Source organism: Notolepis coatsorum (assembly GCF_963971535.1).
Source record: "Notolepis coatsorum genome assembly, chromosome: 7".
NCBI lineage: Eukaryota > Metazoa > Chordata > Actinopteri > Aulopiformes > Paralepididae > Notolepis > Notolepis coatsorum.
In genome coordinates this window covers 117238117-117251614 of record NC_140171.1, presented here as the reverse complement: position 1 = coordinate 117251614, position 13498 = coordinate 117238117, and the positions used below count along the sequence as shown (strand labels likewise).

Genomic DNA, 13498 nt, shown 5'->3' with positions numbered 1-13498 from the left:
ACAATATAAAAGTCCTCTGATCCCGCTGCCCATCATTGAGACCCCATTCTCAAGAATTGCCCTCGACGTAGTGGGCCCTCTAGTTAAATCGTCCCGAGGCCACCAGTATATACTGGTAATCATAGATTATGCTACCCGTTACCCCGAAGCCATCCCGTTACGCACGGTGACGGCCAAAATTGTGGCACGGGAGCTCTTTCATTTGTTTAGTCGGGTGGGAATTGCCGACTCTATTCTCACGGATCAGGGCTCGTGCTTTATGTCGCGGGTCATGAAAGAAATGTGCAAACTAATGAAAGTGGAACAGCTACGAACCTCCATATACCATCCACAGACGGATGGACTGTGCGAGCGCTTTAACAAGACCCTGAAAAGCATGCTAAGGAAGGTGATGGAGAAGGATGGGAAGAATTGGGATCAGTTGTTGCCCTTTCTGATGTTCTCTGTGCGTGAGGTCCCACAGGCCTCCACTGGCTTCTCGCCATTTGAGCTGCTCTACGCCCGCAAGCCGCGGGGTCTCCTGGACATCGCAAAGGAGATTTGGGAGGAACAGCCGTCGCCCCACCGGTCTCTCATAGAGCATGTGCAGGTAATGAGAGACAGGATGAAGGCGCTCTGGCCAGTGGTGAGAGAACACATGCAACAGGCCCAAGACGCACAGAAGCGCATTTATGACCGGGGCGCACAGCCACGGGAGTTTAATGTGGGGGACCGAGTCCTAGTACTGGTACCGACAGCAGAGTGCAAATTCCTAGCCAAATGGCAGGGACCCTACGACATAATCGAGAAAGTGGGTCCCGTCAACTACAAGGTCCACCAGCCCGACCGTAGGAAGCATCGACAGTTATACCATGTTAACCTGTTGAAGAAATGGCATGCCCGGGATGTGTTGCTCTCGCCCCCCCCTCTTCCCCCTTTTGCGCAGCAGGTGGCAGAGGCGGCCGTTGTTCTCATCGGGGAACAGTTGTCCCCGACCCAACGGCAGGAGCTTCGGGAGCTGGTCCAACAGAACCGGGACGTGTTCTCGGCCACGCCGGGCCGCACCACATTGGCCCAGCACCACATCATTACCAGCCCGGGAGACAAGGTAAAGCTGAAGCCCTATCGTATCCCAGAGGCAAAAAGAGAGGCAGTCAGAAGAGAAGTGCGGGTCATGCTGGAGATGGGAGTAATTGAGGAGTCTCATAGCGGGTGGTCCAGTCCTATTGTTTTAGTGCCAAAACCCGACTCAACAACCAGGTTCTGTAATGATTTCAGGAAGCTTAATGAAATTTCAAAGTTTGACGCCTATCCCATGCCTAGAGTGGATGAGCTCATTGACAGACTGGGCCTGGCCAGATTTATCACGACACTAGACCTAACGAAGGGTTATTGGCAAGTCCCTCTGGCCCCCGCCTCAAGGGAGAAGACGGCTTTCTCCACCCCAGATGGGCTGTTCCATTATAAAGTTCTCCCGTTTGGCCTGCATGGGGCGCCATCTACCTTTCAGAGGCTGATGGACAGAGTACTACGGCCCCATCGGGAGTATGCAGCCGCATATCTCGATGACATTATCATCCACTCGTCAGATTGGGACACCCACCTCCAAAAGGTGAGAGCGGTGTTGGGGGCCCTCCGGGAGGCGGGTCTCACCGCCAACCCAAAGAAATGCAGGCTGGGATTAGAAGAGGCAGAGTACCTGGGGTTCACAATAGGCCGGGGCAATGTGAAACCGCAGAAGAGGAAGATTGATGCAATAAGGGAGTGGCCTCGCCCTTTAACCAAGAAGCAGGTCACGACATTTAATGGGCTAGCGAGCTATTATAGGAGGTTTATCCCTAACTTTGCTGCTCGCGCTGCTCCCCTCACAGATCTGACCCAGGCGCGGCGGCCGTTCACGGTGAAGTGGACACCGGAGGCGGAGGCGGCGTTCGAGGACCTCAAGACTGCCCTCTGTTCGGGACCGGTGCTGATCTCCCCGAACTTCGACAAGGAGATGACGGTACAAACAGACGCATCAGAGGTGGGACTGGGAGCGGTCCTCTCCCAGCAACTGGAGGGTGAGGAACATCCGATTTTATATGTGAGCAGGAAGCTGCTGCCACACAAGCGCAACTATTCTGCGGTGGAGCGCGAAGGTCTGGCAATTAAGTGGGCACTGGAGACGCTCCGCTATTATCTGCTGGGGAGGCGTTTCACGCTGGTGACGGATCACGCCCCCCTAGTCTGGATGGCCAAGACAAAGGGGACCAATGCCAGGGTGACTCGATGGTTTCTGGAGTTACAGTCATTTAACTTTTCTGTCATTCACAGGTCAGGGGTGGCGCATGGCAACGCAGACGCCCTCTCCAGGAAGGATGCCTGTTGGGCGTCGGACGCTCTTCCCCGACGGTCGGAGCTGGAGGGGGGGTACTGTGGCAACCCCAAGCCACCCTTGGGCTTGGTGATTGATGGGCGCTATGTGGCGACCCAATGGCTGGGCGCTGCCCATGTTTGGGCGTCCGCTTCCGGACGCACCTGTCACTAAATACCCATCAGAGTGATTACCTGATTAGCGAATCACGGCGCGGTGCGCCTGTTGGAGAGGGGGGACTTAATGGAGCCGAGGAGCCTCCTCTCAGTCCCCCGTAGCAGCGCAAGGCAAAAGGCCACAGAGCGGAGACGCCGCCCGGCCGACAGCAAACCGTGATTATTTGACTAAGAAAATAAAGAGTATGATTTTGGGAACTGCAACCTGTCTGTGTGTTGTTTATTCTGCCACCCCTACACCTGGAATTGCCACAACACACATGCACTGAGTCGCTGACGAAATGTTCTCTGCACTTCCATATGATGTGAATTCTTTTTTTTATTGGTCTACAAAATTTTATTAATAATTTTATTTGGTTTCTCTCTTCTCTTTTGTTTCAGCTGGTAGGCACATACTGTACAGCTGCCGGAAGGGGACGCGGCGCTGGCCGATGGCCTTTTTCGGCAATATAATAGACGTCTACAATGCCCTGGTCCTCTGGTTGGAGGTACAGTACTGTTTATCTGTATGTCATAAATGTCATGATGCATTGAAAATGGGGGACCCTGATGTAAACAAGACGAAAGTCTTTCTCTGGTCTGCATCCCCTTAACAATTGTGTGCATTGAGCCGTACTGTATTGTACCCATTCTGCAATCTGTTAATAAAATGTTCAATCAATTTCAATCAATCAGGTTGAGCCAGAGTGGAACAGAGGCAAGACGTTCCGGAGGAGGCTGTTGTGTCCCCACACATGGCCCACAGACAACAAATGTTCATGAATGTTCTATTATGACATCATACTGTAACATCACATATGTTCTAGAGTGTTCTATTATGACATCATACTGTGACATCACAAATGTTCTGATGTCCTAGAATGTTGTATGATGTCATGGTGGAACATTCTAGAACATTTGTGATATATATATATATACGCAGCACACACTGCTGGAAATTCTAAAGAAGAAGAAGAAAAAGAAGGATAACTTGGTTTATAGACTTGTGAATTATTTAGGCAAATAATGTGTTAACCCTTCGTTTTGTTCACGACTGCCTCACCACTTAAAACAATATCAACAATATCACAGCAGTTTGGTAGGAATGGATGGTCTGGGAGTATCACCATTGCAGGCACTTTCTGCCTTGCTATCTACTCGGCAGGACGACGATGACGAGGAAGATTATTGTAAAAACGTCAAACCCTCTGCCTATTTGGGTCCCGGACATATTGGCCCTCCACTCAAAGTCAGCAAAGATAGAGAAGTGTCAACAACCTACATGAAGGAGAACAGTAAAGATATCTGGAGTGAGGAGGAGGTAGCGGAAGGCTCCCAGTACGATGACCTGGCTGACCTGCGTCAACAGCCAGAATATGAAATCATCTTGAAGCAGACTGTGGGGACAGAGGATCTGTTCTTGGGAATGAGCAGAAAGGACCCATCTTCCATGTGTTGTGAAGCCATACTGGTGAAAGTCAAGCTGCCAGACACCAAAGCGACAGATGTGTTCCTGGATGTAAAAGAGAAATTCCTTGATCTGCGGACGCCAAAATATAAACTAGGTCTACATCTTCCCCACCCGGTCCACAGCCAGGAGGGAAAGGCCCAGTTCTACAGTGATCGAGAGGAGCTAGAGATCACTTTACTAATGAACCGCCCCATGGACTCTATCAACCTGCATTAAGAAAGACAAACAGTTTTCACACTTCATCTAGTGTTCACCGTGATGTAAAAAAAAACTGCCAGACTATGGTTTGTATTCTGTTATGGAAGTTTGATGAGGTTTGCTTGCTAGTAAATGCTTCTTAATGTGTGATTGCTTTCACACATAAGTGTTCAAACATGCATACACTTAAAAATAAAAAATACAAATAAAAAACTTGATTTACACCGTAGTCAACGAAACGTAGTAGATTATCTTGCTTGCTATTGCAAATAAACTAGATCAATTAATGAAGTAAATTGTTAAAGCCGTGAAATCCTCCCCACGACAGTGAACAGTGTTGATTTGCTGGCAGCGTTCTCGTCGTGACTGGTTGTTTGGATGCAGCAGCTGGCTTCGAATTTAATTTTGGACAGAAGTTGTGCCAAACCAATTAGGTTATAAACACAAGCTTGTTGTTGAATGTTAGTGTGGTATATTCTATGTACATTTCTAGGTTAATCACAGTATACACCGGTTTGCTAAGCTGGATGGAGGAAATAGAATGCTGGAATGGTTCCCCTTTGCCTCCAATAGCCAGCAGGGAAATAACTGTGCAGTCAGACAACCAAGCTCTAATTCAAACTCATATTTATTGCCTGAGAGGCCAAAAGGTGGATTAAGCAGGTTACCATTACATACATGGATTATTTCATATTACAATCATAATGAATACATGGTTATTGATGCTTACACATCAAACAAAACTGTACACACATATTCACATGCTATGTCAATGAAAAGAGAATGTACTGAGCAATACACACGGTTAAACCTGGTCTAAGATTAACTACCTTTACATTTACACTAGGCCACACAAACAGTGGATCCATGGTTCACTCACGTGTCTGGAAAGCACATTTTCTGGGTGGCAGCAGTTTGGTTGGAGACCAGACCTGGGTGTCTGCCTCCTGAGCTTCTTCTTCTTCTTCTTATTTGAATTTCCGGCAGTGTAGACGCATCGTGGCGTATTACTGCCCTCCACAATTCTTGCTTCGCCCACACTTGAGAAAGTTTACACTCTTCTTCTTCTTCTTCTCATCTTCAAAACACATTTCTATCGTCTCTGTCTCCTTCTTCTCTGCTCCTCTTGTCATACAATCACAATACAAACATCATCTCCTCTCTTGGAGGGCCCCCCCAAGAGGGGGAACCCTCCATCTCATCGCCACTGTCTACAGGTCTTTATACTCAATATGATGTCATATTTTTAGACTGCCTTTAGCCAATCACAATTATATCTAAATATGGAGTTCCAATCAGGTGTCTTGATACTAAAAACCAAGAGGCCTGAGTCTGCCTCTTCCAAATAGGGTCATATCATTTTCACACCCAGCGTCCTGCTGTTTGTGGCAGAGAGCTAATTCCTCAAGAGTCCTTTCTTGTATGGGCTGGTTCCTCAGTCCAGGGGGTCTGGTCTGTGGCAGTTTTCCACAGAGGCATGTTACAATAAACATTTATAAGATGTATCTTTAGTGTATATGAATTATATATTTCCAGCATTATCACAGTGTATTCTTTGTCCATATTTTGATACCAGACAGTGGTTAAGGATAACATGATCCCTGTATTTACCAGATTGAAACTCATTGATACTGAGACTTACATTCTATAAAGATTTACAAAAGGAGTGGAAAGACATTCTATTATCTTCATAAACAGTTGAAATTCTAATGACATTTTAATATCTTTTTATCTAATAAGTCAGATTAGTGTGATATAGTTGTGACAATTTCCATGCAGCTTGAGCGATTCTAAGGCGTCGGTTACACCTTTCGTATCATTTTCGTATCGTCGTCATATGCGTATCGCCGCGACGTCGTGCGCCTCGAGTCACACTTTCGTTTTTTTTTCTTCGTTTTTGTCACCCGAGCACACTGATGTAGTACACTGCCAAAGCAGTAGGTGGCAGTAGGTGGCAAACATGAAGGCAATTTCAACCAATCAGAACTTGAATGTGCCTGCAAAGCAAATGTCAACAAGGCGGCCACCATCTTTTGCCTAGTTACCCAATGCAGCAATTCTTTTTCAGCAAAGCCTAATAAAAGTGCAATAAACAAAACGGATACATTCACTGTGTGTTCTGCCTGTCATTTGTTGATGAAACAAAACTAACATCAACACAAGTGACCACCAAGAGCGGATAGTTCAGTCTAAAAAAAGATCGGTAGCATTGTTAGCTGCATGCTAACGTCAATGGAGTATGCCATTATAACAATATAGCATTGTGGCTAGAAGCTAACGTTAGCTCACGCTACTTAGCCAGCACCAAAACTGATGATATCGCGAGCTATCAGTAGTTAGATAACATTAGAGACAACGCTGTGTGTATTAAACAAAGGTGAATAGATGACTGGGCCATTTTGTTTAATGATTGTTAAGTTGAAAGAGGAGCTCTGAGCTAACAGGGTCTGAATCCTGATAGCTCACGTTAGCCAGCTGCTCATGCAATCGGTAATGCTAGCAGAATGAATGGATGTAAACTTTATTTAACATATTGCATATGGGTACAATACAATACGGCTCAATACAAACAATTGTTAAGGGAATGCAGACTGTTGTAGCTTGGACTGGGGTCCTTATAACAATAACTTGACAACACATGGTAGCTGAAGCTATTTGGGACACGGAGCTATGTCCCAAACACACACACTGTTGTCACCGGAAGGGCACACAGATGGTATCTACTGCGCATGGGCGTTTTCGCAACAACGGCTCCGTGCTGACTACACGCTGTTGTCGATTCGTTTTTTTTGCGTATCTCCAAACGCAAACACAATTTCGCGTTTCAGCCGTATCCACAAAAAAACGCCAAAAAACGCATTTCTGTGTAATAGGGACATCAAACGTCGTCAAAAACGTATAAAAAAACGCCAGGAATACACTAGTCTAACCATGGCCTAAGAGGCAAGTCAGGGGTCCTCGGTCAGACCAACTGTTCACTGCTGTAATCTGTTCACAGTGAGGTGCAACCTCCGGTCTCATTGTTCCCGCACTGACCACATCAACATCTCTACTGTCTGTTACCCTGAGAGCATACCGTCAGCAGATTCCCATGCTTAGAGTGGAAAGATCTAACATTCAAGTATCCTATTATGTAATGCTACAGTTCAATACTAAGGCATTATTTGAATTAACTATTATAACAGATATTTGCAGTTTCAGTGATGATCCAACAGTCTGCTTGTCTCTATTTAGAGCATCCTGCTTGTTTGCTCCAACGTGTAGTAGAGACCTCAAATGACTTGGGGTTAAATGCAATCCAATCTTGGTGTTTACTTCGCAATCTACCACTTATCTTTGGAGACTTGGTTTGTCCAAATGATCAACACTGGTATTTGCTTCTGCTGTTGCTTCAAATAGCAGATATTGTATTTTCTCCCAGGTTATCAACTGGCATTACTATTTATTTAAAACACTTGATTGCAGAGCACCACGGGTTATTCAAGCATTTGTTTCCCAACAGGAGGCTACTACCAAAGCATAATTTTATGGTGCACTATCCTACATGTATTCGTAAAATTGGACCACTTTTGCATGTCTGGTGCATGCGCTATGAAGCGAAGCATAATTTCTTTAAAAAACAACTAAAAAGCTTCAAAAATATAACTAAAACGTTGGCAAAGAAACACCAAAGTCAAGTAGCATACAATTGGCAGACATTTGATCCCAACAGACTGGTGCTTGGTCCAAGTAAAATGGTAGCATTAAATGTGATGGACAGAGGCTGTGAGATAGCGGAGACTCTTCAGGTACCAAGTGACACCAAGGTGTTAAATGTTAGATGGGCCAAACACCATGGAAATATGTATCGTCCAGGTTTAGTTGTTTGTCTTAAAGTTCTTAGTGAGGTTCCAGTTTTTCACAAAATCCACCGTGTTCTTAAAGATGAGAGGTTACTGTTGTTTACATTTGCACTACAAACCGTGTCTCTGGATGACCATTTTTATGCATTTAAAGTTGTGTGTACTACAGATGGACCTCATGTAGTTGATGTCAAAGAGCTTTTGTTTTACAAAGCATTCGATATACAGATGTCATACAGTGATGACGATTCAAGCTCATTTATTGTTCCATACTGTTTCCTGTGATTTAAAAAAGGAAAAGAGAAAATCACTAAGCTCTTGAACTATTGCACTGGGGATGAACACTATTAGTTTTCTTTTATTTCTTTGGGGTGAACAGATGCTGCTGTCACTTTATAGAGGCCAAAATGTAATTGATCGATTACTCTCCCCATGAAGCCTTAATTGAAGTCATGGTGATTTCTTTTTGTTGCATTCCTGAGCCAATAATTTGATGACTGGCTTGAATTATTGGCTCAGGAATGCGACAAACAAACAAATCTCCATGAATTCAAGGATTCATGGGGTGTGTAATTGATAGATTTCTTTTTTTGTGTGAGCTATCTCTTTTTAAAAGGGTGTACAGATGCTGCTGTCACTTTACAGAGGCCAAAATGTAATTGTCTTTTATTTATGACCTTTTTTCTATCGATTACTCTCCCCATGAAGCCTTGAAGTCATGGTGATTTTTGTATATAATGGAGTTGTTTGCAGAGGGGCTCACTGAATCTAACAATCACGTAGACATATACCAAGTGTGATTAGCAAGAGAGGAATGTTTGTGACAAGTGTAATGTAAAAAGATCACATTAGATTAGGAAGGATCCACACCAAGCAAGTTCTTCCTCAGACGCGTTATTTTTTATTTTTTTTTACTATGTTACATTACATTGGGCGTATAGAAACAAAGATCATTTCAAAGTACAAACATATACAGTACCTGTGTGACATTTTGGATGAGGCTATAGGCTCCATGTTAATAAGCAACTTGGGGTGAACAAATCTCCAACACACCCATGTCTGATTTCTTTATAACAAACTGAAACGCCTCCTTGTCGACTTCAGTGTTTTAAGTCATCATAGACCTTTAAGTCCAAGGTACTAGGAATTTCAAATTTCTTGGCAACTGAAGACAAAACAAGATTGCACAAGCTTATTGATAAATCTTATTTTATTAATGACCTTTTTTTCTATTGATCGCCCCTTGAAGTCATGATTCTTGTTCACACGCTGTTGTAAAACTGTTTGCATCCCAAAGGATATGCCTGTTGCAAATAAAAGTGCATTGTTAAATACTGATTTCTGCTTTGACGCCGTTTATTTTAAATGTATTATTTAATTCTATATTGAGTGAAATATGATATTCTATATTGAGTGAAATCTATTCTATATTGAGTGAACTACAACTCCATATTGAGGGAATTACAACTATATTGATTAAAATACCACTCTATATTGAGTGAAATATGATATTCTATATTGAGTGAAATCTATTCTATATTGAGTGAACTACAACTCCATATTGAGGGAATTACAACTCTATATTGATTAAAATACCACTCTATATTGAGTGAAATATAACTTTAAATATCTCTATATTGAGTGATATATAACTTAAAATATCTCTATATTGAGTGAAATATAACTCTATTGAGTGAAATATAACTCTATATTGATTAAAATACCACTCTATATTGAGTGAAATATAACTTAAAATATCTCTATATTGAGTGAAAAATAACTATAGATTAAAATAACACTCCATATTGAGGGAATTATAACTATATTGAGGCAATTACTACTCTTATACAGAGTCAAATACAACTCTATTGATGGAATCACAACTCTACGGAGTAAAATACAACTCTGTGTTGAGTGAAATGATGTTAGAGTTGTTTTTACTTTATGCTAAATGGAGCAAATTGGCATTTTGTAGAGTTAAATGTTAACACTAAATGGAGTAGAAATAACTCGGAAGATTTAACTCTGTGACAAGAGTCAATTTGACTCTATTTTGACTCGGAGCCAATACTGTCTTTTTGGGAGTAAAATTGTACTCAATTTGAGTAAATTTTACTCTGCGAATTTTCCTGTGTACAAAACATAGGTCAGGGCGAGTACATGTTGTCAAATAAATGAGGCTACCTACAGCTTCTCTGTAAATTTTTACATCTGTCAATTTCTGAGCATCCTCTTTGTAGTCTAGCTTTTGATCACATGGTGTTTCCCTAGTTCTACATTCTTGCATGTCAAAACGATTCAGGATCTTTTCCACATATCTCTTCTGGGATATTTTTACACAACTGGCAGACTGTTCGAAGTCCATGCCTAGAAAATGTTTTTTTTTTTACTTTATTTTTTAGCGTTTATAGCTTTTCTGGTCAAGCATGACCGACAGAAACAGGTTGAAATGGGATGTAGAGCAGGGGAAGACATTCTGAGAAATGACGGCGGGTCCGGGAATCAAACTCGTGTCCCCCAGATCCGTGACGACCACGGTTTTCCCCGACGCAGAAATAGCGCCGAGATATGCGGTGAGCTACGGGAGCTCCCCACCTAGAAAATGTTTTAACCTACCTAGGTCTTTCATTTTGAATCTGGTGGAGAGCATACCTTTCACCTGCTCTAGGTTTCTAGTGTTGTCTGCTGCGATGATTAAATCATCCACCCAAATCACATTTATCACTTTTCCTGACTCTTTTGACTCCTTTGTGTAAACACAGGGGTCTACTGGGTTCTGTATGAAGTGATCTTCAATTAGACATGTATGAAGCATCTCGTTCCAATTTCGCCCAGACTGTTTCAGGCCGTAAATGGATTTTTCTAGCTTACACACTAGCTTCTCTCCTTTCTTCTCGTAACCTTCAGGTTGTTCCATATATATCTCTCTATCAATGGGTGCGTGCAGGTAGGCTGTCTTCACATCCATCTGGTGTAAAATCAAGTTGTCTTCAGCTGCCTTCTGCATCACTACCCGTACACTGGTCAGATTGGCTGTAGGGGAGAATGTCTCACCGTAGTCTATTCCTTCCCTCTGACTGTAGCCTTTAGCTACAAACCTGGCCTTGTACTTGTCGTGCCCTTCAATACCCTCCTTGATTGAGTACACCCATTTGCCTCCCACTGTCTGTCTACCCTCTGGTAACTTTGTTAGAGTAAAAGTATGATTGTCCTCTAGGGACCTCATCTCCTCATCCATTGCTCTCTCCCATTTTCCTGACTCAGGGAATATCATGGCCTCTTTAAAGGTCTGAGGTACACCACTCACTACTCTGTAGCAGTAATCTATGCTGGTAAGTGTACTGTCATCCTCGTCACTTTCTCTCTGGGCATAGTCTTTCAGATACTTTGGGGGATTATGTTCCCGGGAGGGATATCTCCCACTGCATGAGGCACGTGACGTCACCCTAGGGTGCTTCTCGTCATCATCCTCTGGGGGTTGTTGACCGTCTGTCTGCATGTCTGTTCTCAGTACACTAGGCTATGGTGTCTTTCTTTCCTCACACCCTACTCTGGAGTCCAGCTCTGGCTCCTGTGTCTGTGTCTCGTTCTCACATGTTATCTTTGTGACAAACTCTACTAACCTGTGCTCTTTCCCCTTACCGGGATAATAGACTAGAAAAGCGGGGCTGCCCTTGTCATGCCCTACAAAAAGTTTCACACCTGGACTCGAGCTTTCCTCTGTCCTGTTGGTAAGCATAACACACTGACCCAAACTTGTGCATCCTGGCTAGATCACACCTTTTCCCTGTCAGTGCTGTATACGGGGTGGTGCCCGTGTGCTTGTTAAAACACAGATTTCTGGTGTAATCGGCTTCTTGTACCGCATAATGCCATAAACTCTTAGATAAGTTACCATCTATTAGCTTACACCTAGCCATTTCGAAAAGAGTGGGTCCTTCCCTCTCTGCTATCCCATTCTGGTGCGGCGAGTAAGGACAGGACGTCTCGTGTCTGATCTTGTTCCTTCTCAGCAGTGACTGGAACTCTCTATTCGTGAACTCTGTTCCGTTATCGGACCTTAAGCATTTTATGCTGCCATACGGAGCTACATCTGCAAGGAATTTTTCTGTGGCCTGGAGTGTGTCACTCTGCTTTGAGAAAGTAAACAAACACTGCCCCTGTACACACATCTGTGAAAGACTGCACATATTTAAAGCCACCTATGGACTCATTATTTACTGGACCGGCTAGATCTGTGGTAACTAGCTCAAGTGGTGTCTTTACCTTTTTCCGTGGGACCTCTGTTCCTTGTTTGAGTGAACTTTCCCTTTATACACACATCACATTCTTTGTTAGGTCTATGCTTTTCACCGTTAATGTGCATGCCTACTGTCACCGCCTGCAGCTTCAGTATATCCTCGTAATTACAATGACCCATGATCTCATGCCATGTCTGAATATCATGACTGACATTACACATATCATTTTCATTACATTCTGTTTGTAGATAATACATTCTCTTTTACACCTCAATGTTAAACCTCGTAGCCTACCGTTAGGCTCCACAAGAACATCATTACCTTCATTGAAGAACACTTTGGCACCGTTTGCAGTAGCAGATTTTACAGAGAATAGTTCTTGTGGGAACGAGGGTATGTAGAGGGCGTTCTTCAACGTCACTGTACACCGGCGCCCCTCACTGTCTATGAGGCATACCTGTGCGTCTCCTCTCCCCTGCGCCAACCCAAATGTGCGTGTCCCGTCTGCCAGCTCCATGCTGTGTCTCTCTGGCTCGAAGGTGCTGTCAAAGTTCTTGAATCGGTTCCTGTCGTTGATAATGTGGGACGACGCACCTGTGTCCACGATCAGTCCCTTCCTTTGGACCTGCTGCTGCTGCGTTGACTGGCTGACATATGCTGTCTGCGCCCCGAAGGTGAAGTCCTCTCTTCCCGCTGCTCTCGGGGCGTCGTCTCGACTCGCCTCACGTCCACCGCTGCCGCCATCTTGCACACAGCCGCCATCTTGCACGTGCGCATACCGAGCGCTCTGTTCGCGCTTCTTTCTACACACTCTGTCCGTGTGTCCCGAAGTTCCACAGAAACTACACCAAACGGTTTTTATGCAATTATCTTTTCGGTGACCCTTTTCTCCACATTGCCAACACGGCATCTCCGTCAGGGGTCCGGCCTTTTTCTTTGGCGCTGCCCGGGCCTTCATTACCCTTTCTCCCGCCTCTTCGGCGACCGGGTCTGAGTCTTCTGAGGCCTCGAAGTTCTGCAGCTTGGCTTTGAACTCCCCCAGCGACATGTCCGCTGAACTGTGTGTCACCAACAGTGTGAATGGTTTATACATCTCCGGTAGTCCCCTCATAACCATTGCCATCATTAGTCCATCACTCTGTGCTTTTCCTGCACTCTTGAGCACCGTGATGATCTGTTCCGCCCTGATGACGTATTCAGTCACAGTCTCTGTGTTAGCTTTCTTCAGCGCGGTCAAAGTTATATACAGGGATACAATC

The 13498-nt window shown here is 44.2% G+C and overlaps 1 protein-coding gene across 1 annotated transcript; it reads left to right on the top strand.

Annotated features, from left to right (window-relative positions):
* Nucleotides 1–3592: 3592 nt before the first annotated feature.
* Nucleotides 3593–4174, top strand: LOC311231734 (dynein axonemal assembly factor 6-like; the record flags this gene model as incomplete). Its single annotated transcript, XM_084318357.1, has 1 exon — nt 3593–4174. The coding sequence occupies one exon, from the start codon at nt 3593–3595 to the stop codon at nt 4172–4174; it is 582 nt and encodes a 193-aa protein (XP_084174483.1).
* Between the last annotated feature and the right edge of the window lie 9324 nt (nt 4175–13498).